Raw genomic sequence first — 26,109 nt, 5'->3', positions numbered from 1 at the left:
AACCTACATGCTCATTATTGAATTATTTTTACAAGCAGTAACATCAATAGGCATCTCATTTAATATAATCCGACTAAATTACATTTCAGCAACATCTCCATATTTCACAAAATAAATCAAGACATTATCTAACCTATATAATTTTGACGTATACATCCGAGTCGCTCGTGTTGCGACTTAGCTTTCATGTAGCAACACCTAACATGGAAAAGTAAATAATAAAGACTGCATGAATCTTAACGGATGACAGCGTTGTTTGGAAAATATTTATAGGTAATATATTATTTATGAATTAGTTTTCGTTGTAAATGTAAGGTATTTTAAATAGGAATTTTCCCTTATTTTAAATATTTATTACGTAAGAGTCAAATTAATACTTAGCTAAATCGCTTGTAACAAATCTTACGTAACGACATGTATACTTATTATATAATTTATTTCATTGTCTGTAATATGATATTCCAACTAGGTATATGTTTGAAACGGCAGTCTTTACTTCTTAAAACTCTGCTTCTTGGGAACATTTTTTATTTCAATGCAATTAAGTCAAAAAATGTACGGAACTATTAAAATTGGCAAAAAAATTCTTAGGCAACTGGCTGTCTGGCGCTATCAACTATCTGAAGTAAAATGTAGAGCCAGTGTGACTAAAATAGATGTACTAATCTTTAATTGCTTTTTATAAAACCGGCAATATATAGCATTGTGTAATAGCTTTATTTATGGTAATGTGCTTTTTTAAAGAGATTGACAGTCATTGTTGATTAACTTCTCTTTGCGCCAAGTAACATAAACCGACCAAGTAACGAATTAGCTAAACCATCATATTTAAGAAACAAATTTATGACGTTTTGCAACCTTCTTATTTTGGCAAATATATTCCGACACACCCGGGCATGCATATTGCGAAGGGATGGTATTCCATCTGTCCAATCTTGGTCCAACGTGTATTTGCGTTTCACATTTTGCTTAATGAGAGAGTGAGACGCAATGCACATTGGACACTGATCTTGAACAGTGGAATACCACCCCAAGAGAAGAATCGAGTCTCTGGCTTGTCAGGAGGCCCCGGGATGTCATGAACATAAACCGACCAAGTAACGAATTAGCTAAACCATCATATTTAAGAAACAAATTTATGACGTTTTGCAACCTTTTTATTTTGGCAAATATATTCCGACACACCCGGGCATGCATATTGCGAAGGGTGGTATTCCATCTGTCCAATCTTGGTCCAACGTGTATTTGCGTTTCACATTTTGCTTAATGAGAGAATGAGACGCAATGCACATTGGACACAGATCTTCAACAAGTGGAATACCACCCCAAGAGCAATGGCTTGTCAGGAGGCCCCGGGATGTCAGGCCTTTGCACATAGCATGACCGGCCCGGGCCCGTACCGTGCCCGCACCGTCGCACTCCCGAGCCCCGGTCATGACGTAATGCTTTCCATAGAAAACAACGCGCCGGAAGCTCCGGCCCGGTCACGCCCCGGTCTAACGTGAGTCATCCTTTAGTATATTAAGGAATCCGCCAATAGCAGTTATCTGTATTTTTATGGCCGCATTAGGTGAACGACCGACCCAGTCTGATACTTCGCTATTATTTTTATTTAAGAACAAATAAATAAGAATTAGTATTCTAAATTCGTCTGTCTACGCCATCTAACGAAAATCTCCAAAAACATTGATGCGTAGTGTATATATACGATAGTAGATGGCAGTACTATCCCCGAATTTTATTAATATACGTAGTTATTGTAAGTTGGAGTTTATAGTTTGTCAAAGGACTGTCTCATTTCAAACATAGACAGAGAGAATCATACTATCTTTGTCTTACACTAGTACTAGCGCCCAAAAGAAAGGGATGAGTATAATTTTCCTGGTTGTTACTGACTGACAAATTGGTTTGACCAACTATATATGGTCTATCTATCTAATTTCTTTTGTTAAATGCCTTGTCCTAAGTTTCATTAAAATAATTAATAATTTGAACTGTGTGCATTGAATATAATAATTTAATATTTAATTACTATTAGCATATTTTTGGTTCAGGCAACATTTTTTGTGGTGTTTTTTCATAATTGATTACTGTTAGCGTGTTTATGGTTATGGTAAACTGTTTATTTTTTGACTCGTGTTAAGGCTTAAATTAATTAAAAGTAGACGTATAACATTTAGCAAGTTTATTATAACTATACACAAAGTTTTATAGTCTGTAAGTTGTTAGGAATTCATTAAAACTTATTAATTGCTTGGAAACACCTTTTAAATTTAGCATTCAGTGAAGTACGTCTTTGAGGCCAAAATGTCAGGTTGTGACAGCAGCTGATAACGTCATGTCATTGGTCAATCGAAATTGAAAAATTGAATCGAGGTATAGTCGTTCCTCCGCTCGGTCGATGAATATTTATTGTTTGTTTTTTCTCGGTCGTGACTACTAAACAAGGTTCGATGTGTGGGCAACGATGAGATAATAATTATACAGTTACAAGTGCTTCTTTGTTTAGAAACTTTTTGTGCTTATTTGTGTGCGATCAAATGGCTTCAACGCCAGTGCAAGTGAACGGTAATGCGAATAAAAACAGTCCCCTGGGAAAGCGGAAAAAATCTCGAGGAAGCAAAGGTTCATATTTATCTAAATGGTTGGACAAAACTATGTGCCATATACAGGAGTCTACACCCAGTATGGATACGTATGATTCTTTTATGACACCGAATATGAATTGGGGTTCGCAGTTCGCGCCGGGTTACGACCCGTGCAGGTTTAACATGTTCGGTTACGCGGAGCCAATGTCGCTGCCTACGCCGCCTACCTACTGCAGTCCTGCGATGCCGATGTATCCTCCCGAGTACCGTTACGTGCAGAGTGTCAACAAGAGTGTGCAGGTGCAGCGGCCGCGGCCGCCCCGTCGCAGTGAGAAGCCCGAGGACTGCAGCACGCCGAACAGCACCCCATTAAACACTAATTACTTCCAACCAAAGAATTGCTCAGATAGCCAAGACTTCGCGAGCTTACCGCCTATTGTTACATCAGTTGGCGACACGAATTCCAATAGTGATATGAATACCAATGAGAAGGATGAGTGTGCGCGGAGATACAGCGATCCTTGCGTGCAAGGATTGCCTGATATAGCCCGCCCGGCTAACGGAGAGGTGGACTCTGTGTCGGAAGACAGCTCGGGGTTGTCCGGGAGTCAGGTTGGCAGTAGACTGCTGACGTACCTCTTGGACCAGATAACGAGCCTGAAGATGACCAATGAAAGACTGAATAAAGACTTACAAGAAACCAGAGGTAACTAATTTATATATTTTTTAATGGAAAACTGTGAATTATAAAAGAACTCAGTTTTAAGGGTGGATCAACTTGTATATATTGTGTGAGGAAGCCGCCAGCACATCTTTGTTGCTTTATTTTTTAGGGTTCCATACCCAAATTGTAAAACGGGACCCTATTACTAAGTCTCCGCTGTCCGTCCGTCTGTCTGTCTGTCACCAGGCTGTATCTCATGAACCATGATAGTTAGACAGTTGAAATTTTCACAGATGATGTATTTCTGTTGCCGCTATAACAACAAATTCTAAAAAACAGAATTAAATAAAGGGGCTCTAATACACCAGTGGTTATTTTTTCTGTTTTTACAGATAATAGTACAGAACCCTTCGTGCGCGAGTCCGACTCGCACTTGGCCGGTTTTTATTTGTGGTTCTTCTGATAGCTGATGTTTCTGGCTGATAGGAATCAGCCTGGGGACAAAAGTGGCATAGTTTGTTAAAAAATATAATGTGTTTTATGTACACAGTTATACAATAAAAAAATATTCTATTCTATTCTAAATATTATGCTATGTTTTACTAAAACACTGAGTAGATGACCCATTATGGAAAGGGCTTATAAATGCCCTAAAAATATAAGTTTTGTTAATTTAAATAAAAACCAGAGCTTTAAGAGTGACCCAGATTCAGCTTTAAAGACATTAGAGAGTAGAGACCTGTATATTTTGGAATAAGCCAATGTGTAACAAATTTTATGGTGACTTATGGTTCCATTTAATAAGTCATATCTATAAAAATTAAGGAAAAAATGGAACACCAGTCCAAAAGGTCGCGAGTTTGAATCTTGCCCGAAGATTTCTCAATATTTTCCTTAAATTTAATAAAATTGTAGTATTGCTTGCAGATGTATCTTCTGCTCGAAAGAAATCATTCATTTATAAATCTAACAAACTAGGATGTAACATTGACTATGTAAACCACAACAACACTAACAACAATATTAACTGCATTGTAGTAACTGTAATAATAGAAGTTCAGTTGTTTCTGCAATTAGAGCATGAGTGAATACAGTTGGTCAGCTACTATAGAGTAGTTATAAAGTAGTCCATGAGTTTCCATTGCTTTACATTGTCGGATGAAATCAGGAACTACATTTGTGACAAAACTATTAGAGCAGATAGTATATGAATAGAAGATTTTAACTTGTCACCCGCGTTACTTTATACCATGCTAGGTATAATCTTACAAGATAAATTCATTCTATTTTGGCTCTAGAAAATGTGACAAAAGTCAAAACAATTTGGGCAAATAAATTTATTTTCAGTGTAAGTTAAGAATAATTCTTCTCTAGCGAGATAGAATAACAACAAGATATAGTTGGTTTACCCGAAAATCTACCATCTTATGAATTTACTGTTTAACTCTTATTGTGACAAGATGCCAGGATATGGTCGATTTAATTTGAAATCCAATGAATTGAAAGAAATGATTCCAACAACTCAAAAATGATGTACTACCTAAAGGGTTAAGTAAGTTAACCAATTTACTTTGAACATCTGTCTTAAATTAGACAACACAGTAGCTACCCACACAAAACACTTTCAAATGCATACGTCCCACACAATAGTAAGCAAGTCAAGGAGAATGGTCAAATGTTTTGATCCACCCACATGAAGAGACAAGGTGTTAATAAGATCTGGTAGTCTCCATACAATGTGTTCCTCGTTCTTGTTGTAATTATAAGTTTTATTGGCAAGATCTCTGATAAATTTGTTTTGTATGCCACTTTAACCTCTGCTTAATACCATATAGACTATGAGTATGAGCACAACATAGACTGATAAAGACTATCCCCCTTATTCCTAAAATTCATAAAACATTGCAACCTCTTACAATCCTCCTCTTGCAATCTTTCTCTTTTCTTTTCTTTGTTAAATTAGTAGTAGTAGTAGTAGTAGTAGTAAAACTCTTTATTGTACAAAAATAAACATAAAACACGAGAAAAACGCATCATTTGTACAAAGGCGAACTTATCCCTTAAGGGATCTCTTCCAGTTAACCTTTGAGCAATTGAGGGAGAGTTGGAGAACGGTAGACGGTAAATTAGGTATCTTTCTAACAATCAGAAATAGGGACAAGCGATTATCAATGGTCTGTTAGATTTGACAGACGTTTGTTAATGTCAGTCTGTTTTTCTGCCAAGCCAAATTGACCAAATAGTACAGTGTGTGCCTGGTGCAAGTCAAAACGCTATTGAAATTAATCAAAATATGTGTCAGAGATTCTGCTAAGTAGTTCATTCTGTCGCTGATTATAACAGTTATGAGACGCTGCAAGTAACTCTGTGTTACTTGCAGCATCCGTGGCTCCGTTGGGGCTACGCGATAACTTTATTTTTAACAATAAGAAAAAAAACAGCTCTTCTATAGGTATGTCTGGTTCACAGTGATGAAGGACAAATTTTAATTTGCGGCTCGACCATCAAATATTTTGCTTTCCGAAAGGGTTCTGTCACCAAAAAAGTTTGAGAGCCGCTGCACTACACTATTAAGATTGGCAGTCTATATTTACCTATCTCTGCTACAAGCAAGGACAATAATCTACTTAACTGGAACCTCCTTAAAAGGCAGTTAAGTAGAACCTTGGTTAATTTGGACAGCATATTGTTATTTGATAGCACTGATTGTTGTTACTGTACTTGTTTAACCCTGAGACGGTAAAATTTTGACATACTTTTTATTACTTTTGACAATGTATGTGACTAAAATAGAGCTTCTTGCAAATTTGTGTAGGTACCCACTAAAGAAACCAATTTGCATAGTTTAAAAGTTTCTGCTGTTGACTCATATGATAATATTGTTGAAGTATTTGCGATTGTTATTGAAATGAGATCACAAGACCAATTAGGCATGCAAACGGGAAATCGCTGTTAGGATTTATTTTAACTGATTCTAATTGAAATAAAACTATTTTAACGGAATATACACGGTGGCTAAAAACTAAGTGCATTCCCGTTGCCAGGGAGATTTTGGGATTATACTGAGCAACTTTTACTATTGGACCAATCGCGAAAAAAAGTTTGACTGTTTCATACATTTTGGATGGTCCATTTTCTATGGAGGGGAAAAAAAATTTTTTGCGATTTCGTCGTTGTTCCCATAGTAAAAGTTGCTCAGTGTAATCCCAAAACCTCCCTGGCAACGGGAATGCACTTTTTTTTGCCACCCTGTATATGTATAAGGGCGACCACAAACTAGGTGGATAGAGGACATAACAAAGCACGTCCCGTGCAACTGGCACACCAAGGCTCGAGACAGAGAGAGTTGGCGCAAACTGGGAGAGGCCTTTACTGACGAGGAGGTCCGCTCATTCAAATAGAAATAAAACCAATAGTGTTTAGATATCAGTTAAAATTAATCAATATAATATTAGATTTAACCCTAGATTGTAAACAGATAATGAGTCGGAATAAGAGGCTTTTATTTTATTTTTATTATATGTATAATGAATTTTAAATACCTACATTCCGACGTTTCTAATTCTAATTTCAATTTTGTTGGTTCTGATTGTTTCAGCCGAACTAAACAGCCTGCGAACACAACACAATATCTGGCAGAAAGGATCCAGTTCCAGTATTGGTGGCAATAATGGTAAGATTCTGAATTAGGTTGCTATTAGGACGGACAAATATTACGTAACGCAATTTTCGAATATTTTTGACCCCCGCTCCCCCGCGTAACGCACCCGTTTGCGATTTGCGTTACACTGCGGCATTTAATCGATCGATTGAATTCGTTGCACCTACTTAGCACCCTTAGCCGAGCACTTATCTAAAATTGCGTGCAAACTGCAATCAACAGTGAGGTGAGTAGACACTCTGATGATAACTTGTATTATGTTAAGATTTATAACACGATATAAACTAGTCTTAGTCATTGTGTAACTTTTATACCAACTGTCTGAGACAAGTAGTAGTCTTATACCTAACTTTTTTTGAGCAAAACACTAATGTAATGGACCAGAGATACGGCAGCGAAATTTTTTTTTTAAATTAAGACGCCATCCACGTGCTCACTAGCGCCACTGCTAAATAATTGTAAATATTAAAATTTAACGATAGATATTTGAAAAAGGGGGCCGCTACGTACTGTATTTTGTATTTAAGTACTTTTTTTGAATAAATCAAACTAGTTTTTATATTGCTGTATCATCAAACTATGAACTCAAAACAAAAACGGCCGTTTTAACTTTGGACGCATAGATTGACGAATCCAGCAACGTAAAAACTATTATAATGTATTCAAAAGGTACTTAAATACAAAATACAGTACATAGCGGCCCTTATTTTATTTCTATCGTTAAATTTAAATAATCACAATTATTTAGCAGTGGCGCTAGTGAGCACATTGATGGGCTCTTAATACTTATATTTATACCTACTATTTGTTTGCATTTACGATAGGAACTCATTCAAATAATTTATTTCGGAAACATAATATCCATAGTTGTTAGTAACAAAAGTTACTACCTTAGGTTACTACCTTGGAGCTAGGTTAGTACCTTAAATTAATATATACATAATAACACACTCAAAAACAATCATACATAACCTAGCGAGCAATGTAAAAGGTTACAGTGCTTCTGGAAGCGCCTCTCACATCGATCTGCAATGGTGGTGCAATAAGAGTCTACTCCGATTATGAACTAAAACATGACACACATTCAAAGTACCCATTCAAATGTCAGTGATACGATAACCTAGGGGTCCTTTATTGCTCCTACTCCGTACGCTGGGGTCAAACTAGTATCATACTAGTCTTGCTATTGCAGTTAGGCAGCTGTCTCACCAATGGCGATAGAGCGAGTAGCGATTAACTATTTGCGCAAGAAACGAAAGAATCATTCTACGACTCTACGATAGCTATGCACCGACATGCCAGGGACAATGTATGCAACGTTTTCGATGTACAGGCAAGGGCATAAATATATATATATTCCCAAAGCTTCAAAAATATGTGTACGCTCTTACACCTTAGACAATAAACTCGTGTTCACATATTTTTGAGCCATTTGTCTGGATCGATATTTTTGCCTTCAACTGTACAGTCAGTACCGGTCAAAAGTCAAGTTCACCCTTTGTTTTTGGTACAAATGAGTACTTTTATGCTATAATTTTTTCCAGTTCGGCAAAAACTTATCGCACGAAAGTACTCATTGGCTCCCAGCTCTAAGTGGCATTGCCCCTCCCCACCTCCGTCGCAAACACCATCTGCTCAGAGAAGTTAACAAAGCTCATGAACGACCGGAACTGCCTCTCAACAGAGACTTGGCTACGTTCAGATGTACAAGGTTGAAGTCCAGAAACCCACCGGCTCTCCTTACCCACCAACCATGCTCTCAGTGGAACCTGAACGAAACCTGGTCCGAAGAATGGTCACAGGCAGACGTCCCATCTGATCTCTTTGAGCTAAACCCACGGAGCCACGCGCCTGGGTTCAATGAATCACGCCGTGCCTGGTGCATGCTTAACCGTCTGAGAACAGGAATCGGCCACTGTGCGTACCTCCGAAAAAAATGGGGATGGAGTGATCAGGAGTGCTGCGAATGCGGATGCCCAAAGCAAACTGTTCGGCATATCGTCTTGGAGTGCCCACTGACAAAGTACGATGGCCCAGTGGAAGATTTTAAAACCGTAACGAGTGCAGCCATCACCTACTTGGACAAATGTAGATTTAGATTATAAGCTAGCTAATAAATGAACAGTGTAAAATATAATTGCCATACGATAAATAAATAAATAAACTCATTTGTACCGAAAACAAGGGGTGAACTTAAACTTTTGACCGGTACTGTACGTCGTAGGTACACCCAGCTACAAAAGTGCATACCCATTTAATGAATGAATTCCATTCAAAAAGTTGGTTTTACAATTGAATTTTACGAAACTGGTGATGAAGAGTAGGCAGTGGGTTTTGTCTTTTAGTAACGAGTTATTTATTACTTATTTACCACATCACAAGCCTTATTGAATTTACTGCCGAGTTATGTCGATCTGTGTAAGATGAAACTTATTTATCACGGTCGCAGTCGTGTATTGTTGCGAGAGGGTCATACTACGACAAATAACAACTCGATATAATCATATTCGTATAATTCGAATCTGCCTCCATAATAGTTGTCAATCATCCAACTACCGAGATACCGGCAATGACACGGTGACGAGTGTGACTAGCCCGTATTTTCGTTCAATGCCAATTGGCGTCACTTAACTGAATTACACCTTTGTTTGTCACTAATAATAGATAACAGATTGGTTTAAGTTAAGAGTCACACGAACCCGCTGCCAAAAAACCACTCCTTTTACAGTTTTATTTTTTCAGTACACCCCTTATTATTTATTTTTTGTCCATGTCCATACCAAGTTTTCAGCGGTTTAGGTGTGAAGAGGTAACAGACAGACAGACACACTTTCGCATTTATAATATTAGTATGGATATGGATAATATGGATTTAACTTCCACCGTAGGTTAACATTTTACGTAACGTGTAGATAAACTTGATCCAACTTGCAATATTTTTTAGTAATTGCTAAAATACTTGATGTAACTGCTATGTATTTCAGTTGGTATGTGTTAAACGTAACATGCACGCACAATTGGTCGGTAGACGTTAAAGTAAGTATCCTGTATAGCTGGTTTTTTACTAAAAAATCATTGATTGTATAAGGGGTCGTCCATTAATTACACCACACAAAATTTCGACTTTTTAGACTGCACCGGCCCTAAAGTCGAAGACAATTCGTGCTTCGAATTTGAAAGTTGATCTAGATGGCGCTATACGGATCCGTACATTAAGCTGTAACTGTATTCAAAAGTAGACGTTTGAGTATATAATAGTTTTGATCTTGTAGGTATTTCATTTAGGACCGGTACAGACGGACTGCAACCAGACTGCAACTTGGGCACGATTTATTAGTAGATTAAAATATTTCTTACAATTAGTAACTCTTTGTTTAGCTACTTAGAAGTGTTGAGGAAGGTTGCGTTGCGTTTGACACGGACATACAAACAGCAACACTCTTAACTAATCATGGACCTTATATCTTTGAAATAAGGTCTACCAATTGTCAGTTAACATTGTGGATGAGTGTATGTAACGCTTGAACTGGCTTCGACAAAAAAGGGTGTCATTAAGTTCCTACATTACGGCAGGAAACGCGTGTGAAGTTACCGTTAACCTTTTAACCGCTTTGTTTAATGTCAATTGATATGTACCCTTGTTGTGAATGTAATTAAGTCGAAAATAGTGTCATTCTTTTACCGATATCGATGGGAACATGGCTTTTTTGATAAATAAGTGCAAGGATTTAAATATTTACAGTCACAGATAAGAAAAAAAATACACGGTGTTTGATACGTAACTATCAAATTCTAACTATTTTTCTAATAATATTGAAAAAAAAAACATTGTTCCAAGACATGCAAAAGAAATCTAAATATACCTACCTCAGCTACCACCTTCTTAAAGCTTTAGACCTAGGTACAAAATAGCCTGTATAACGGGTTAAAAAAAAGTTCAATTGTGTTTTAGTAATATACTAATATTACATATCTGCACTATTACTATTACTAATAGTGCAGATATGTACTTTTGAGTTATTACGTGTCTTTCCTCATAACTACAGTAGGTGCAGATAGTTTTTTTTTAACTGGTTTTAAGTCATCCAATTAATTATACAAAACGGTCGACACATTCCATTTTATTGATTTGTACTAATAAGCGTAATTTTAATAAACTTGCAACCCTTTACAAACTCTATTTCCTTTGAACCTTATTTGAATGCACTAATCACTAATCTATCTATAAAGGAAATGTGTATGTAAACACAACATAGAAAGAATAGATGGAAAGTGTGCATTGCGTGCTCATAACGACTGACGGTAGTTGTAAATAAATCTTAGCACAAAAAGCAGGCATTAATGGAAGACGAGGTTACTATGCCTAGTCTTTTCATTAGTCGGTTCATATCATAACAACTTCATTACACATCAGTGGCAGCGCGTCAAAAAATTCTCAGGGAAATCGGAGCTAGGTAATATGGCTTCTCTTTTCTTCTAGAGGCGTAGAAAAAGTACGAAACTGGCTTAAAATTAGGCAAAACGGTGAGAATCGATTTCTATGGACGGATGGATAATAGTATTACGTACAGAACTACAGAAGTCACGGCCTGACAAAACTGACAACTGCCACCTTTATCCAGTTCAGAGTGGCATCCAAACTTTTAATAGTCTAAATAGTGAAATTCGGGTACAATATGAAGGGTAATAAAAATAATATGAAAAGGAAAGTATGTACCTATAGCTTCATAAGTTGTGAAGGTATGTGTGTTTATGTGTAAATAGTAAATATGTGTGCCTTTATCATATTTAAATTTCATTGTTAGGTATTATATTTCTTATTCTATAGACCTAAATATATAATAGGATTTAGTGTAAATCAATACTTAAGTTCTAAAATTATTATTTTCACTTCTCATGGTCGTAAAGTTTGTGCGTAGACGACATAAAACCGCTTTTTAAGCTCTAGTGCACAAAGTAAAATCGTCTATTAATACCCTTACTGACTTAGCAATAACGTCCAAAATCTGCCATACGAATACCAGTCCTGCCGGCGCGGTCTCGGACTGCGTGCCCCACGCCCCCGACCGGCCCGAGTACAATTTTCATTAGTCTTGAGTTAAATACTGTAAAATAACCTAACATGTTGGCTATTTTTGTATATTCTACTCTATAAATGTCCATTTTGATCCTCGACTATATTGGTCCTCGCTGCGCTCGGACCAATAAATTGCCTCGGATGGGTATGGATCGCTTTATGCCCTTGTTGTATAATCTACTATTTTCTGACAAGGACCTCATTATAACTTTTATTAAATAACTCTATTTAAGGTTTTTTGAAGATGTCAAACTCCCTCTCAAAAATTAGATGACGCTTGAAATTTGCCGAGCACATTGACATTCAGCAAGCTCAATATTTTTTCATCACAGCACTCGCTCAGTAAACGTGGATTTGCCCGCAGGCTTAGCGAGAACTATAGAAAACGCGTTTGCCCTAGGGAGTTATGAAGTTTCTAGTATTATAATTAACAGTTTTTGTCTTTATACTTCATTTTTGTATTGCCAGTGTTATGAAAAACATTGTGTGTAACCAGTACCGGCCCGAGTCCTTGATCAGGGTAGAGCGAAATCGGGTTTTGGCGCCCTTCGTTGAAGCTTTTTACCCAAAAGCAAAACGAACCGTATTTTGGGCCCGCGTCACACTCGCGTCTTTTAAAACTTTTTTTTCTCATTTGCCATTTTGGCGCCCCCCTTGCCATCCGGCGCCTAGATCGGCCGCTCCACTCGCTCTACCCTAGATCCGGCCCTGTGTGTAACTCGCGGCGTAATAATATTGCAAACTCGAGTCTATAAATTGCTCCGGCAAGCCGTCGTGATTTAACTATACTCTCGTTTGCAATATTTAACTTACGCCCCGTGTTGTATCCGCGTAATATCCGCGTTTCTATCTTTTTTCTATCTTAAGCAGTAAAATTCGCAACCAATCAATTCTAAGAAATCGATTAATAGAAACTCGATACTCGCAATAAAAAGACAAATGAAGGTTATCCTCTTTTTGTTCTAGCAATTAACAGCACTAATCTCGAAGCGTGGCCTGAATTACTAAAAGCAATATCATTTATGGCCGACCTAGCTTAGTTCTTTTGAAATAGAAAGCACTCCATTGTTCCAACTTTCCAAAGCTTTACGATTAAACAAAGTTTGAGAACGCGTGGACTCTTGAAATTGAAAGCAAGTAAAATCGTAGCAATTTTAATGAAACCAAACAAAATAAGCGTGGCTAATCGGTTATGTATGGTTACAATTTACAATTTGAATCTTCTTTTCAAGTTAATAAAGTCGATATTAGAACAGATTTTCATCTCAAATAATTTCTACTATACCATCGTCCACACTGTGCTTAGTGCGAAGATAATTAAGGTCGACTGATGATAAGTTAAAGTGTTTCTGATAGTGACAATGAGGGCTACCGTTTTTGTGCTCACCATTTGGCGCCACTGTAGATGTAGGCCCAGAAAATCGGATCTCAAAATTCTTCGACGACCGGTCTGACCTAGTGGGTAGTGACCCTGCCTGTGAAGCCGATGGTCCTGGGTTCGAATCCCGGTAAGGGCATTTATTTGTGTGATGAAAACAGATATTTGTTCCTGAGTCTTTGATGTATTTAAGTATTTGTATAAGTATTATACATATATATCGTTGTCTGAGTACCCACAACACAAGCCTTCTTGAGCTTACCGTAGGACTTAGCCAATTTGTGGAAGAATATCCCTGTAATATTGATTTATTTATTCGATGCTTATTTTTATAAAATCAATACGTTCTAATTTACACAAAGGTATTTTAACGTCTAAATGTGTAACTTTTTCAACCTGTTTAATAATGCATATATTTTAGTTGGCAATTTTTTTAAACCACTAACATTTATTGAGCGATATCTATTGTTTACCATGATTAATCAAAGATGGACAATGATTTACCTCAATTATGAATAAGGAGTGATATTTCCCAATAAAAATGCTTGAAACCCTTGAAACAACTAGAAACAGTTTATTCTTAGAATAATCAAATAGAAATCTGATGCTAAATTAATTATTAATTTAATAGCATGTGGATGGTGTACGTAAACATCTCAGGTTTGATAACAAGCGGAATTCTAGACCAGCAGTTGCCCAGGGAGATAAACTTTAAATATTTGTGTTTGTTGTTGTGTTATTTGTGTATTTGTTTGTTGTTTGTTTGTGTAATACCTAATCATAAATTTGCTGTGCCTGTCACGGTCTCAAATAAACAACATTAATACACTTTGCCACTCTACTTTTGCAGGTCAGGTCCTTTTAGAATATTGTTACTTGTTGTTAAAAATATTGTTATAAAATGAAATGAGTTACCATGTTACTCATTTTCATGCGAATTACAAATTACAAAGCTTTTATTAGGTACGTCGGTGCCCATTAATTTACCTTGTAGGACTGAATTTCCCTCTGGGCTCATAAATCATAGTCATAACCATAAACCACTTGGATTAGCTATTTTATCTAATGCTACGTCCTTTCGTCTGCGCAGAGCTTTATTCAACAAAAATTAGGTATTCAATTGAGTGATCATTTGTTAATATTTCCTTTATTTATTTTCCATCTTAGGCTAGGTCATTTATAATATGAATATAAAAGTAAAATATAAAAACACTTACAAAACAATACAAAATACACATAAACACATTATGAGAAGCAGCGGGGCAGGGCCCAAGCTGCCGGTGGTCAGGGCCGTAGAGTGAGAAACCGACGCGCCGTGTCCAAAATTACCGCCTTCTACATCTGACCCTTGATCCAACCACCTAGCGAGTCTCTCTAGGTGTTGGTCGAGACTTCGCTATGAGACCGTTCGCTGACACGACTATCGGAACAATGATCGTCGAGTCAACTTCCCACATGGCGGTAATCTCGTGTATCTATAATATTATTATTATTTATTATTTTAAACTTTATTGCACACGAAAAAAGGTACTAGCGGCGGACTAAATGAAATAAAATCAAATGAAATGAAAATCTTTATTTTTAGGCAACTATTGGCCCATAAATAAATACCTTAAAATACATATTATTATAAAATATATTTAAAAACTAAAAACATTTTGGCTATTTAGAGATTTAAATCGTAAAATTGTAATCTATTTTAACGAGCAACTTTGTAGACGTCATAAAAACCGAAAAAAAAACTACGCATTGCTTTCTCTAGACTATATTTTACGGGTTTTCGTTTCACTGGCAGACAATTCGTTTTATTTCTCGGTGAGCTTAGACACTTTAGACAATCTCCTAGATGTTATTACAGTAACTCGGGATAAAAGGATTAGTTTTTTTTACTAGTAAGATTGAACGACAAACAATCTATCTCTATTTGTCAATGACCTTTTATTATTAATAGACGCGTGACGTTCATAGTTGACAAAACTAAAATGCAGGCAATATTTAGTAGTTGATTGGGAGTTTGGGACAATGTCGACATATTGGCGTCAGCCGTACGACTTACTCAATATAGGTTCCGGAACCTATATTTGATGGCTCACGAATCACGATCGAGCGCCGGGTGCCATATCTGTAAAGGGAGGTCCCTTTACTTACATCCATGCTATTTGTCAATATTTTTATAGACATTTGGCGCCATTTGTAATAAATCTATATGCTAGTATGAATAAAACAGGTAACATAATAACAATTTATAATGAATAAGAGTATTCAAAGAAACTGGTATTTACAAAGATTTTAAGATGCATGTCACGCTTGTAATGGCGATGGCGTGTTCGTGTTTAAATTTTAGTATCCAATTGGTGCATGTAGAATGTTAAAGGGTTACGCACCTACTTAGCTGTTATTTTAAGCCGACTTTAAAAAAGGGAGCGTTTTAGTTGGGTGTGATTACAAACATGTGTTTTAACTGAGTCTTATATCAACTTTTTTTATTTTATGAAAATGTATCTCTTTATTTATGACCATTTTAGTTAAAATTGGCACAGCTGACAGTTAGATCTTTTCGACGGAATCCTCAAAAATAAGAACTGTAGATTTTTCGGATTTTTTTCTGGTTTTCCCTGGAGGTTTATATGACTTCAGCTTACTAAGCCACATTAAAAACGGTTCAGATAAAATGTTGAATTTTAATGAATGTTTATTACTTTTCTATAATGAAACTAATGAAAGTAAGAAACACTTTAAAAATTAGTACCTACTCAATTATGTTTATTCTGTTCTCGCAACTTAAATTCTGTTTATCTGGGGTAATGCGGGGTCTTTTATCTTACTCAATTATGTGCAAATTATACCTCCTGTTGATCATACATCCGTAAGAAAGTTACTGTCTTAAATGCGGTTTCTCTTTCTATCGCAATTTTTTTATTCAAATCAAGATTATTTTGCATTTGCTTGTGCATGAGTTTTTTGGACTTTCAAACCTAGGAAATCACTGAGTATATTTTTAATGTACCTGCCATGGCACCTTCATAATTTATAATACTTGTACAATATGAAAAGCTTTTTTATAACAAAATAGCTTTCGAAGCTTGACAGAATTTAAATCTGTTCGTCCGATCCTGTTTCAACAATTGTTAAGGTTTTGATCGTTTTGATCCGACCTTGAGTCGTATCATTAGGAATCTGACGCGCAGGAATAAGTGAATCGGCCCCCCTTTTTCTACAGTTGCAGACGAACATTAGATATGGTCCTGTTCTGAATTACGTATCCATTATCCATCAGCTTCGTATCGCGTGCGCTTCGTTGGTGACCTAGGCTGATAGCTTCTGTTTTAAACTGCAGTTGCGTAAGAAAAGTATGAATATATGTACAGATACTTAGCTGGGATTGGACTAGAATCTATTTATGAGAGTAAATGCAAAAAAATATGATCATTTTATTAGTGTAGATACTGTAGATATACAGACGTTGAAAATGTTGAAGCATGTTTCGGTGCACCGTAGTTGAATTGCAAAAAAGTAAAAACACAATTTAGACAGGTGATCATTGAGGTTCATATTACAGTTTAATTAATCATTGTAGCTGGCAGATCGCTTTAACGCAACATTGCTGACCGAAATTATTATAAAATAAACCATGTAACATACCTACTTATGTACATTTTTCGAAAAAATTTAAGAACGGGCCCGTTTATCAAAGGCTTGTAACTTGTAATACAAGTGGAAGTCCCTTTTTGACAGCTTTTGTTAGAAAAGAGACTTCCACTTGTATTAAAAGCTGCAAGCTTTTGATAAACGGGCCCCAGGTACATACATGCTACTGATGCTACTTCTACAAGAGTTACAGCGTACTGTTGAGACTTGTAATAATGTTTGTTCACTATTTTCCAGGTTTAGTAGGCGGTCAATATTCGCCCGGCTACGTGACCGACCTAGTCCGCGAGATCCGGGACTCCGCGCGGATACGGGAAGAGGCCTTATACGCGCGAGTCCGTGCCATGCTGCTGGAGAGAGATGTATGTATGAACATGCTGTAAAAGCTATTAGGCGATCATCCCGGTCACATGACCGTCTGATCTGAAACTCAGCATTGGATACACAAGGATGTGCTATGCGCGCGGGCATCATCATCATTAGTTCATGACAGTCTACGCTTAGAGATATACGCGTTCCATACCGTGTTACGCTGCTCGATTGTCAGTTTTTGCATAAATGTATCATTTCACCGACGTTAAGTATATTTCGTTATTGTGTTCCAAGTTTATTTTAGTAAGTTCACCTGCCCCAACTGCCTATATTACCGACCGATTAAGATGTAGAGTTTATCGTGTTTATTTCATTAGCATTAGCATTTATTTCTAATTTAGGTATTTCGTTTAGCATTCCAAACCAAAACTTAAAAGAACTTTAAACAACAACAAGCAAGCCAAAGGAAATTTTGTGTTATGGATTCCTCAGCACATTTATACACACTGCTTTTGCTTTGCATTTTACATCGCAGCAATGTCCATTACCTTTTATCGATCGAATATGCAAGTGATAGAGAGGCAGAAACCGAACTCTCGCGGTAGGCCCTGTGTTTGTGCTAGTGACGCCCTCTACGCAGAGTTTTGCGTAATATTCCCTATTAGCACGTCACTTCCCGAATTGTCCGATGGTCGACCGTCTGGATAATCCGGCGAATTCTGGCGCCGGTCCAAAACGGCAGTATCATGTAACGGTCGTTGACCTGTCAAGTGAAGGTGAACCGATCGAATTATTTCTAAACGGGACCTGGCGTCAGATAGCTCAGATATGATTTGTTTACCTTCGCGGTAAATATATTGCAAGAAATTGATTTATTTATCCTCCTAAGACCCCGCGTACAAATTTTTGTACATATTCCACAATCTATTTTGAACTTTTGTTGAGTAACTAAGGGTTCCAAATTCAAAAACCAAACAATTGCTTCTGTGTCTCAGGAGGATTAATTAAAATTTTTGATCAAGCAACAAGGCTCATATTACAAATACCCTTATAGACTAACATGTATATAAATTAAAAAAAATTAAAAGTAAACATTATTTAAGCGATAGGACGACGTAGATCCAATCGTCTGCTCTTGACTTTAAGTGACGTCTGGGTAATACACAGACAGATACAAAAATGTTATCGTTATTTTTAAACCACTAATGTATGCCAGAATAGTGGCCAAGTAAACAACGCAAATGAATATTAGTAAGGTAAGCGCAGTAGGTATGTTTTTCTATTTGTCACCCGTCATCTCATCATTTACTTTGATCTAATTCATATCAAAGGCAAACAAGGTAAATTTTATACCAAAAATACGAGACTACAAGCACCTCATTAGGTAATTCAGGGCTTTCGTGAAAAAAATTTATAATGTCTAAAGTTTGGGAACCAGTACATACCTATATACAAAATATGTAGTATCAACATTCTATTGCAAACTTACGTATATGGATCAGTTATTCTAAAAAAAGATTAATTAGTAAATACTGTAATTTTATAGCACTGGTTTCATGTGCTGTTAAATAAAAATACAATGTTTTTGAAATGCTCTCATACATTTCTTCGCAGAGAAAACCGGCAAACCAGGTACCTAGAACTTGGCCAGTCTCCATGGGGAAAGCGGGTTATGTGGTATTTCTAGACTAATCGCCCTTTTTGTGACAGATTGATTATATACTTGTTTTACTGCGACTATTGCGAAGTATAAATAAGGGGTTAATTGTATTGTAGAAAATTAAGATTAAAAACAAAACCGACAGAATTATAACAGGCCCATCGACTTACCTAGTGCGTTAGAAACATATTCATATTAATTTATTGTCAAAAGTATTACAGCTATTTAGATAATAATCATTACACTAGATTAATACAACGTAGGCACAAATATGGAAAATTTACAATTTAAACATAAAACAATAAATAGTGATATAATTAATTACACATTAGGTTATCGGTATCGTTATCGGTAATAACTAAGTATAAAAAATATCGGACTGCATTTGCAATATTTCTTTAATAGTATTTAAGTAAGGACAATATCTGAATCAGATTAGATTAGCTGAATAAAATGTAAATATACATTAACAACCAAAAATATATTAACTGAATACCGGTTCATTTGTATGAAATACAAACACACACATGCTGTCTTCGTTCCGTCGCGCCTAAAATTGGTCACAACGCTTTTAATCACTTAGGGCCGACTAAATTTGTATATGTAATGTTTAACAGCCACACTACTCCCAACTAGGGAACAAATCAAATTATTTTATAATTTTTTTTTTTTTTTTAAGTAGTCATACTACTATATATAAATTATAAACTGGAATAGATATTAAAATAATTAAATGACATTTATTAACGGAGATCACAGATAAAATTTACATACATATCTATTTTTGTACAATTCACATTGCAACGTTTTGGATTTCAATCCGAAAATATATTTTACATAAATAGTAGTAGTTAATCCTTTAAATAGGAATCATTACGTAAGTTAATATAAATATATAATATAAATTTAATTAAAAATTTTATTCATATTGGATTGGATAAAGTCATCATCATGTCCAGCATGTCCAGCATTATCCCACTGGAGGTTTCAACTATCTGCTGTCCCATAATTTATTGCTATTTCAATATATTTGACGGCTGCACCAAGGAAATTTTAGCCTCTATATCTTGTCATCGTAACATCATATACCTACATCGTTTTTTTTATCGATCAGTTGGATATCAGTGAAACTGATAAGTATAATGTTTGGCTGTTAGCGGACCTTGCCTTCGGTAATACACCGTGAACCTAATCTAGATTAGCTGATTTATGATATAGGCAATTGACTTATGCAAATTAGGGAATATTTTGTTCAACTTTTTTATAGACTTTTCGTCGGATAGTAGAAATTTCTATTTTGCATAGTATCTCGCCGCGACATAGACTACCCGTCCCCTTTTAATTCATACAGTTAGTAAAAGACGGGTAGCCTATCTCGCGGCGAGATACTGTCGCGCCAATCATGTCAATCATCAGTAAAAGCTGCGTCGAAACATCGGTAATAAGGGTAACCAAATGAATTCGTGATAGACCCGGTTTAAATGTTTTTATATATTTTGTTGACTTTATTCTTTATTCTTTATTCAAACAAACACAAGTATAAGTTTACAGCGACCTACGCCAAGACACTTATACTGTTAATACATAGTCAGTATCATAAACATGTATACATTTTTCGAACTACGAGTATCTCTAGGAACTTAAATTAAACATACATACTACAAAGTTACATAGGTAGAGTTTAAAAAAATCCTGACACTACTTTGTAAGGACGGCCACTTGTCTGCGAATATGTCTGCGTTTTGGATTGAAGCTAAGAAGTTATTTAGTAATTCTAATATATACTTGACTTAATATATACCTGTATATATTTTATAGTCCCCTCAAAGATTTGGCTGATGGCGATCCTAGTTTGTTACGATTTTTCTTAAGTTGGCCCTTAGGTATATGGCTGGCTAGACTAGGTCAAATTTAATGATGAAGACCCTGAGGCACTCGTGAAAGTAGTTACCCTGTTGCGTTGTACCTAGTCATATGTATGTGTACTTGTGTAGGAGATTTTCTGTTCAGATCATATTTTGAGCTCACATTTTGACTGTACGTCAAGTGTAAAAATATGGGTGCATACAACTTACTCAAAAATGTGTCCCATAGTTCTTAATTCGCTGACATAAGTGCTATGGGACATATTCTTGATTATGATGTGCGCACCTATATTTTTACACTTGACTGTACATAGGCGACCTTCTTCAAATTGTGCAATTGTGACTATTTATAACCTGTCAATTCTACTAGAACCTAATGAAGTCTTAATCTAAAAAAACAAGTGAACATAAAACTATATGTAAGTAGCAAGATTCCTCATACGGTATAACTAAGTAGTCCATTACATACCTCGCAAGGGATAGAACCAATGATCACTTACCCACTAGACTTATCATTTAGGCAACAGCTTTCACCACACGTTGGCGCTTTCATAGGATGAGAGCGCGATTAATTTCAATCGTGTCCACGCTTAAGTGCGATCTGTAAAATACAAATATCAACAAATAATGATTTAATTTGTTCATTAGTTCCAACTTCCGACTCATTAGTTTCAAGAGTAATTTGAGTGTTTCTGAAAAAAATGCCACTCATTAATTTTGTATTTTTTTGGGACCCTTTTATTCCTATAAGGATGAGAAGAGCTCGCGATTCTGACTAGAAATAGCACAAGTGGCAAAAAAGGTCACATAAAAAAATTGCAAAAACATGCTTGTTTAAACTGTATTCATTCCAAAAGGAGCAGTTCTGTTAACGTGTAGACAACACTCATTTTGTACCAATGGCAATAGGGAATATTACGCGAAACTGCGTAGGGGGCGCCACTATCACAATCTGAGGGTCTATCGCGAAACAAGAAAATCGTAATTCCGTTATCTAACATAGTAAAATCGTCACTTGCATATTCGAGCGATAAAGAGACAGATAGCGAAATTTCGGATTCGCGTTTCCCGGTAGGTCCTCTGTAAACAAACCGCCTTAATGCATCAATGTCATATATTATTATCACTGAAAACTTGTCAATAACCTGTTAAAGGTATACAGTATGTATATGTATAAGTTACTCTATGGTTTACTAAAAAGGCTAGCTGTGAGGTTTAGTAAAAGTGCTGCTGCTGCTGCACTCAGATGGCAGAACATTGCAGGAATAGGGGATATTACAAGCTCCCGCTATGTAATAAGATGATTGAGCTGCATTCAATTTTACAAGACGGGGGGCATTGAGGGAGTCCGTTGGCGGTAGTCTGTGGATATAGTGCACGGCCGAGTATGTAAATACGCACTTATCGCATCGCACGCGCAGCAGAGCCTGAACGGCCGGCATGCGATCTGTATTAATCAATTAGTTTTGTGTACATATTGGGTACAGTCAGAGGATAAAGCTACACATTGCTGACGCTACTATGACGACAGTAACGCATGAAAATAAGCGGAATTGTTATTAGATTTAATTGAAATCTCATTATATTCACGTTTGTTTCAGAACGGATTGGCATCACCGGAAACGAAGTTAAGCGAGAAAACTCTTGAAGAAATCAAGGTTAGTATGTCTCATTTTATTTATTGTCTGCAGCGACATCTCTTGGCATTCCCAGAGACGACCGCGACTATATGTACGCTATGGAAGTACGGCGCGTTCGTGCGGTTGTCCCCGTTGTAGCTTTGGTCGTCATTCACCTCAAGTGTCGTTCTAGTTCACTGACAGTCCGATAGATGGCGTTTATGTACATTTTATTTTATTTTATAATTTTGATGTATTAATGACTTTGAATGCTTGCTATGATAAAATCGATTTCACTACGATTTGGGCAAAGTCAGCTAATTAGTATCATAAAAATACAAAAAATAATTTAATTATTTTCTACACTAGGAAATAACTACTACTATGTATCAATTATAAACTGAATTACATCAACTACAAATTTTTATTTTGTGTATGACATTTATTTCAGTTTATAATATTTTTCTAATTGGCAATTTTAATGAATAGTAAACTTTTGATGCTCTAGTGTAAGTTATACTTTGGTATTCTAAAAACAAAATATATTTTAGGAAGAATGAGTTGCAACATTTCTCTTTATCCAGGTTAAAACTAAACGTGCCCAGTCTTAATATTAAACCTCAAATCAAACTGCGTGTAAAAAATGGCGTGACAAGTAAAACACAAATACCTCAGGTTTATCACCCGTAGGCGTTTCGCGCCACAAAAACCATATTCACCATGAAAGTGACGTTCCGAAGTGTGAAGGGCCCTCGACCACCCAAGTCGACAAATAGACCTTAATAGTGCCCGATTGAGGTAAAAATAAACGTTGAAAAAAGTGTTTATGCACTGGCTGTTTAGCGTAGGCCTTCGTCGAGTGGGGTTTAAAAATATAGTGTTCGCAATTTGAATTTGATGGAAGACGCGGTGGTTCGGTAAAGGTAGAATAGCTTGGAAGTATGTTTTGGCAAGAGTCGCTCGTCTGTGGAACATCGGCAGATAAAATAAAACTGTGTTTTTCTTATGCTAGTGAGAGTTTGTGCGGAAAGACAAGAGTCGTGGAATGTATAGGGCCCAATACATTCCACGACTCTTCTCTTTCCGAACAGACTATAACCGCAAAATAGTTTTTTTTCCTAATGTATACAAAATTCGTTTGGCAGACTAGTTTTGCCATTTCAAGTTTTATTTACAAGCTTTCTATTAACTTGCAATGTACCTATGTAAGTAAGTATGTATGTAATATGTTAAAACTTTGCATACTTATGTAAGTCGGGTGACAATGCAATATTATGGTACCATCGACCTGATCTGATGATGGAGACAGGAGGTGGTCATAGAAGCTCTGTGATAAAACAACGCAACCTAATTGTTGTTGGGGTTTTTAGAATTGTCTTAATGAGTATTAGTTGCCTGTGGAAAGAAAAGTACAGTCAGCGATAAAAGCGTGTACCAAAAATGAAATTTTTGCCAAAAACTTATTGTATTTATTCTTACTTATAATGATATAAGTAAGAATATCATGGTTATACGTAGTTATTTGTATATGTAAAAATTTCTATCATTATGATAAAAATAGATATAACTATAGTTAGGTTAATGGAAAAGGAATACCTTTTTATGCCGATGAGAGGTCCATCTGTGAATTGGGTTTTTTCAGAGTGCATAACTGTTATGTTACATTAGTGGAACTTTAACTTAGTTGCTGTGAATATTATGATGTCAGAAAAGGACTTATATCCTACCTAACAAAAGAGTTTTTGTTTTTACCACTCGTTCAACTGTACCATCATAGGATCGCTAATATTTAAACTTTGATTAACTGAAGAGTTTTTTGTTGACGTTAAATTTTATTTACATTGCAATAAAAATCTACTGAAAATTTGCACCACGCATAACCAGTCGAGAATACCAAATGTTTGTACTTGTGCGTAGGTATTCCTTCTGCACGCTCGCACGCGATTATAAAATCAGCGGGCCCAGAACGCATCGATTTAACTAAGCGGGGGCATTCGCACTCACCGAGCCTATGAGGCCGTTGTCACACCGTATTATAACATTAGTTCGGTAATATTTAATATGTACTTCAAAAATGATATCAATCAGTGGGACTGCTTTAAGATCCTGCCATCACTTATAGCATACCTATTATAATATTAACGTAATAAGTTTGTCACTCAAAGCCTCTTTTGGCTATCCTCTGAATATAATATAAAAGATAATAATGTAGAATATTTTCTATATGCGATTTCGAGATGAGAAAAGCCGGCGCGCGTTGGTGCCTGTTCCGGTAGTGACGTCACGCCAGTGTTGCCACTCAAGGTGGCCGAAAGTAGGTTATAGGGAGCTTGTAGGACGATTTACTTGGGGAAAAGCCGATCGTAATCTCGAGGTGGGTCAAGCTTCGGCTGGACTCGAAATATTCGTTTTTATCCCTTTCGGGGGAGAAACGGTTATATTTTACCTTTTTTCCGACGTTTCAGCTGTTTCAACAAAACCGAATGGTACTTGAATAATTATAACATTTATAACTTTTCGTCGTAGAGGTAAAAATTCGTGAAAAGAAGTTAAAAAAGCATCATTCCTAACATCGGTGATGATCTGATGATTGAATTTCTGAATAAGCTTTTATGAGAAAAAATGCATCTAAAATTGTTCTGACAGGTGGCATCCTTAAGTTTGAAGTGAATGAAATGTTTACTGTGCATTCAATAACGATCCTCCAATCAAATCGCATCGCAGGCGCTACGTATTTACGTTGGCTGACTGACGTACCTAATACAACCTATTCAATCGAACGAGATTCTAATTGCTATATGAATCGGTCGCGTTACGCAAACGTGTAAAAGCGGCCGCTCGCACGTAACTTTGTATTTTGTAGTCTTTAGTCTCCCCACATTTTAAATATGAACGCGAGGGGGCGCTGAGCAAATATTGGCAGATGTAAGTGGATGGCTGCCCCCGCCGCGGCGCGGGCGCCACCGTACCTGGTGACAACGCGCTGTTTTATTTTACTGTTAGTCTGGAATCTGTATGTAATTTTAATGTTTTATTAGTCTCAGACTCTCCGTGTAAATATACCTCGTTTGTGGTTTTCTCCTAAAACGCAGATAGACGTCGCTAAGTAGTTACAGACCTTCAATTTTTTAATGACGCTCAGAACCCGCGCTAGTCTATGGCCGGCTGCAACATACATCTGGGGGCACGGCAGTGCCCCCGCCAAGACGAGCAAAGCGAAGCGCACGGGCACTACATACCTTTTCGACGTTTTTGGGAACCCTCATAACTTGGGTTTGGATTACACCAGATAAACAAAATTCTCGGGATATGATGCCAATAGTGGACTTATTAAGCATAAATTTTCAATTGCATAGCTCTTATACTTTAGATTTTATTCGTATCTAAAAAACCCCGATTTCGTCACTCACTCATCAAAACCTTTAGGGTACCTGAAGTCCTAGGAAGCTAAAATTTGGCATGTAAGATAGTCTTAGAACACAAACAACAAAAAAAAAAAAAAACAATTAAAATGTTTTGCCCCTAAGGGGGTGAAAAGGGGGGTGGAATTTTGTATGGAAAATCAATAACCGCTGTACCGAATTAGTTAAAATTTAGTATGTAGATATTTTTTGTTATGGGGAATGATATAGAATAG

General features: G+C 36.5%; 1 protein-coding gene across 3 annotated transcripts in view; it reads left to right on the top strand.

Annotated features, from left to right (window-relative positions):
• The first annotated feature begins 2,335 nt into the window (after positions 1-2,335).
• Positions 2,336-26,109, top strand: part of LOC134748253 (uncharacterized) — a 35,774-nt gene continuing 12,000 nt past the window's right edge. For all 3 annotated transcript variants that reach the window (XM_063682986.1, XM_063682987.1, XM_063682988.1), the window contains exons 1-4: positions 2,336-3,294; positions 6,851-6,925; positions 17,254-17,378; positions 22,455-22,511. In XM_063682986.1, coding sequence (XP_063539056.1) covers positions 2,541-3,294; positions 6,851-6,925; positions 17,254-17,378; positions 22,455-22,511 — 1,011 coding nt within the window. In that variant the 5' untranslated portion in view covers positions 2,336-2,540. The remainder of the gene's footprint in view (positions 3,295-6,850; positions 6,926-17,253; positions 17,379-22,454; positions 22,512-26,109) is intronic.

The sequence above is a fragment of the Cydia strobilella genome, chromosome 16 (assembly GCF_947568885.1).
Source record: "Cydia strobilella chromosome 16, ilCydStro3.1, whole genome shotgun sequence".
Classification (NCBI taxonomy): domain Eukaryota; kingdom Metazoa; phylum Arthropoda; class Insecta; order Lepidoptera; family Tortricidae; genus Cydia; species Cydia strobilella.
This window is presented reverse-complemented; position numbering and strand designations above follow the sequence as displayed.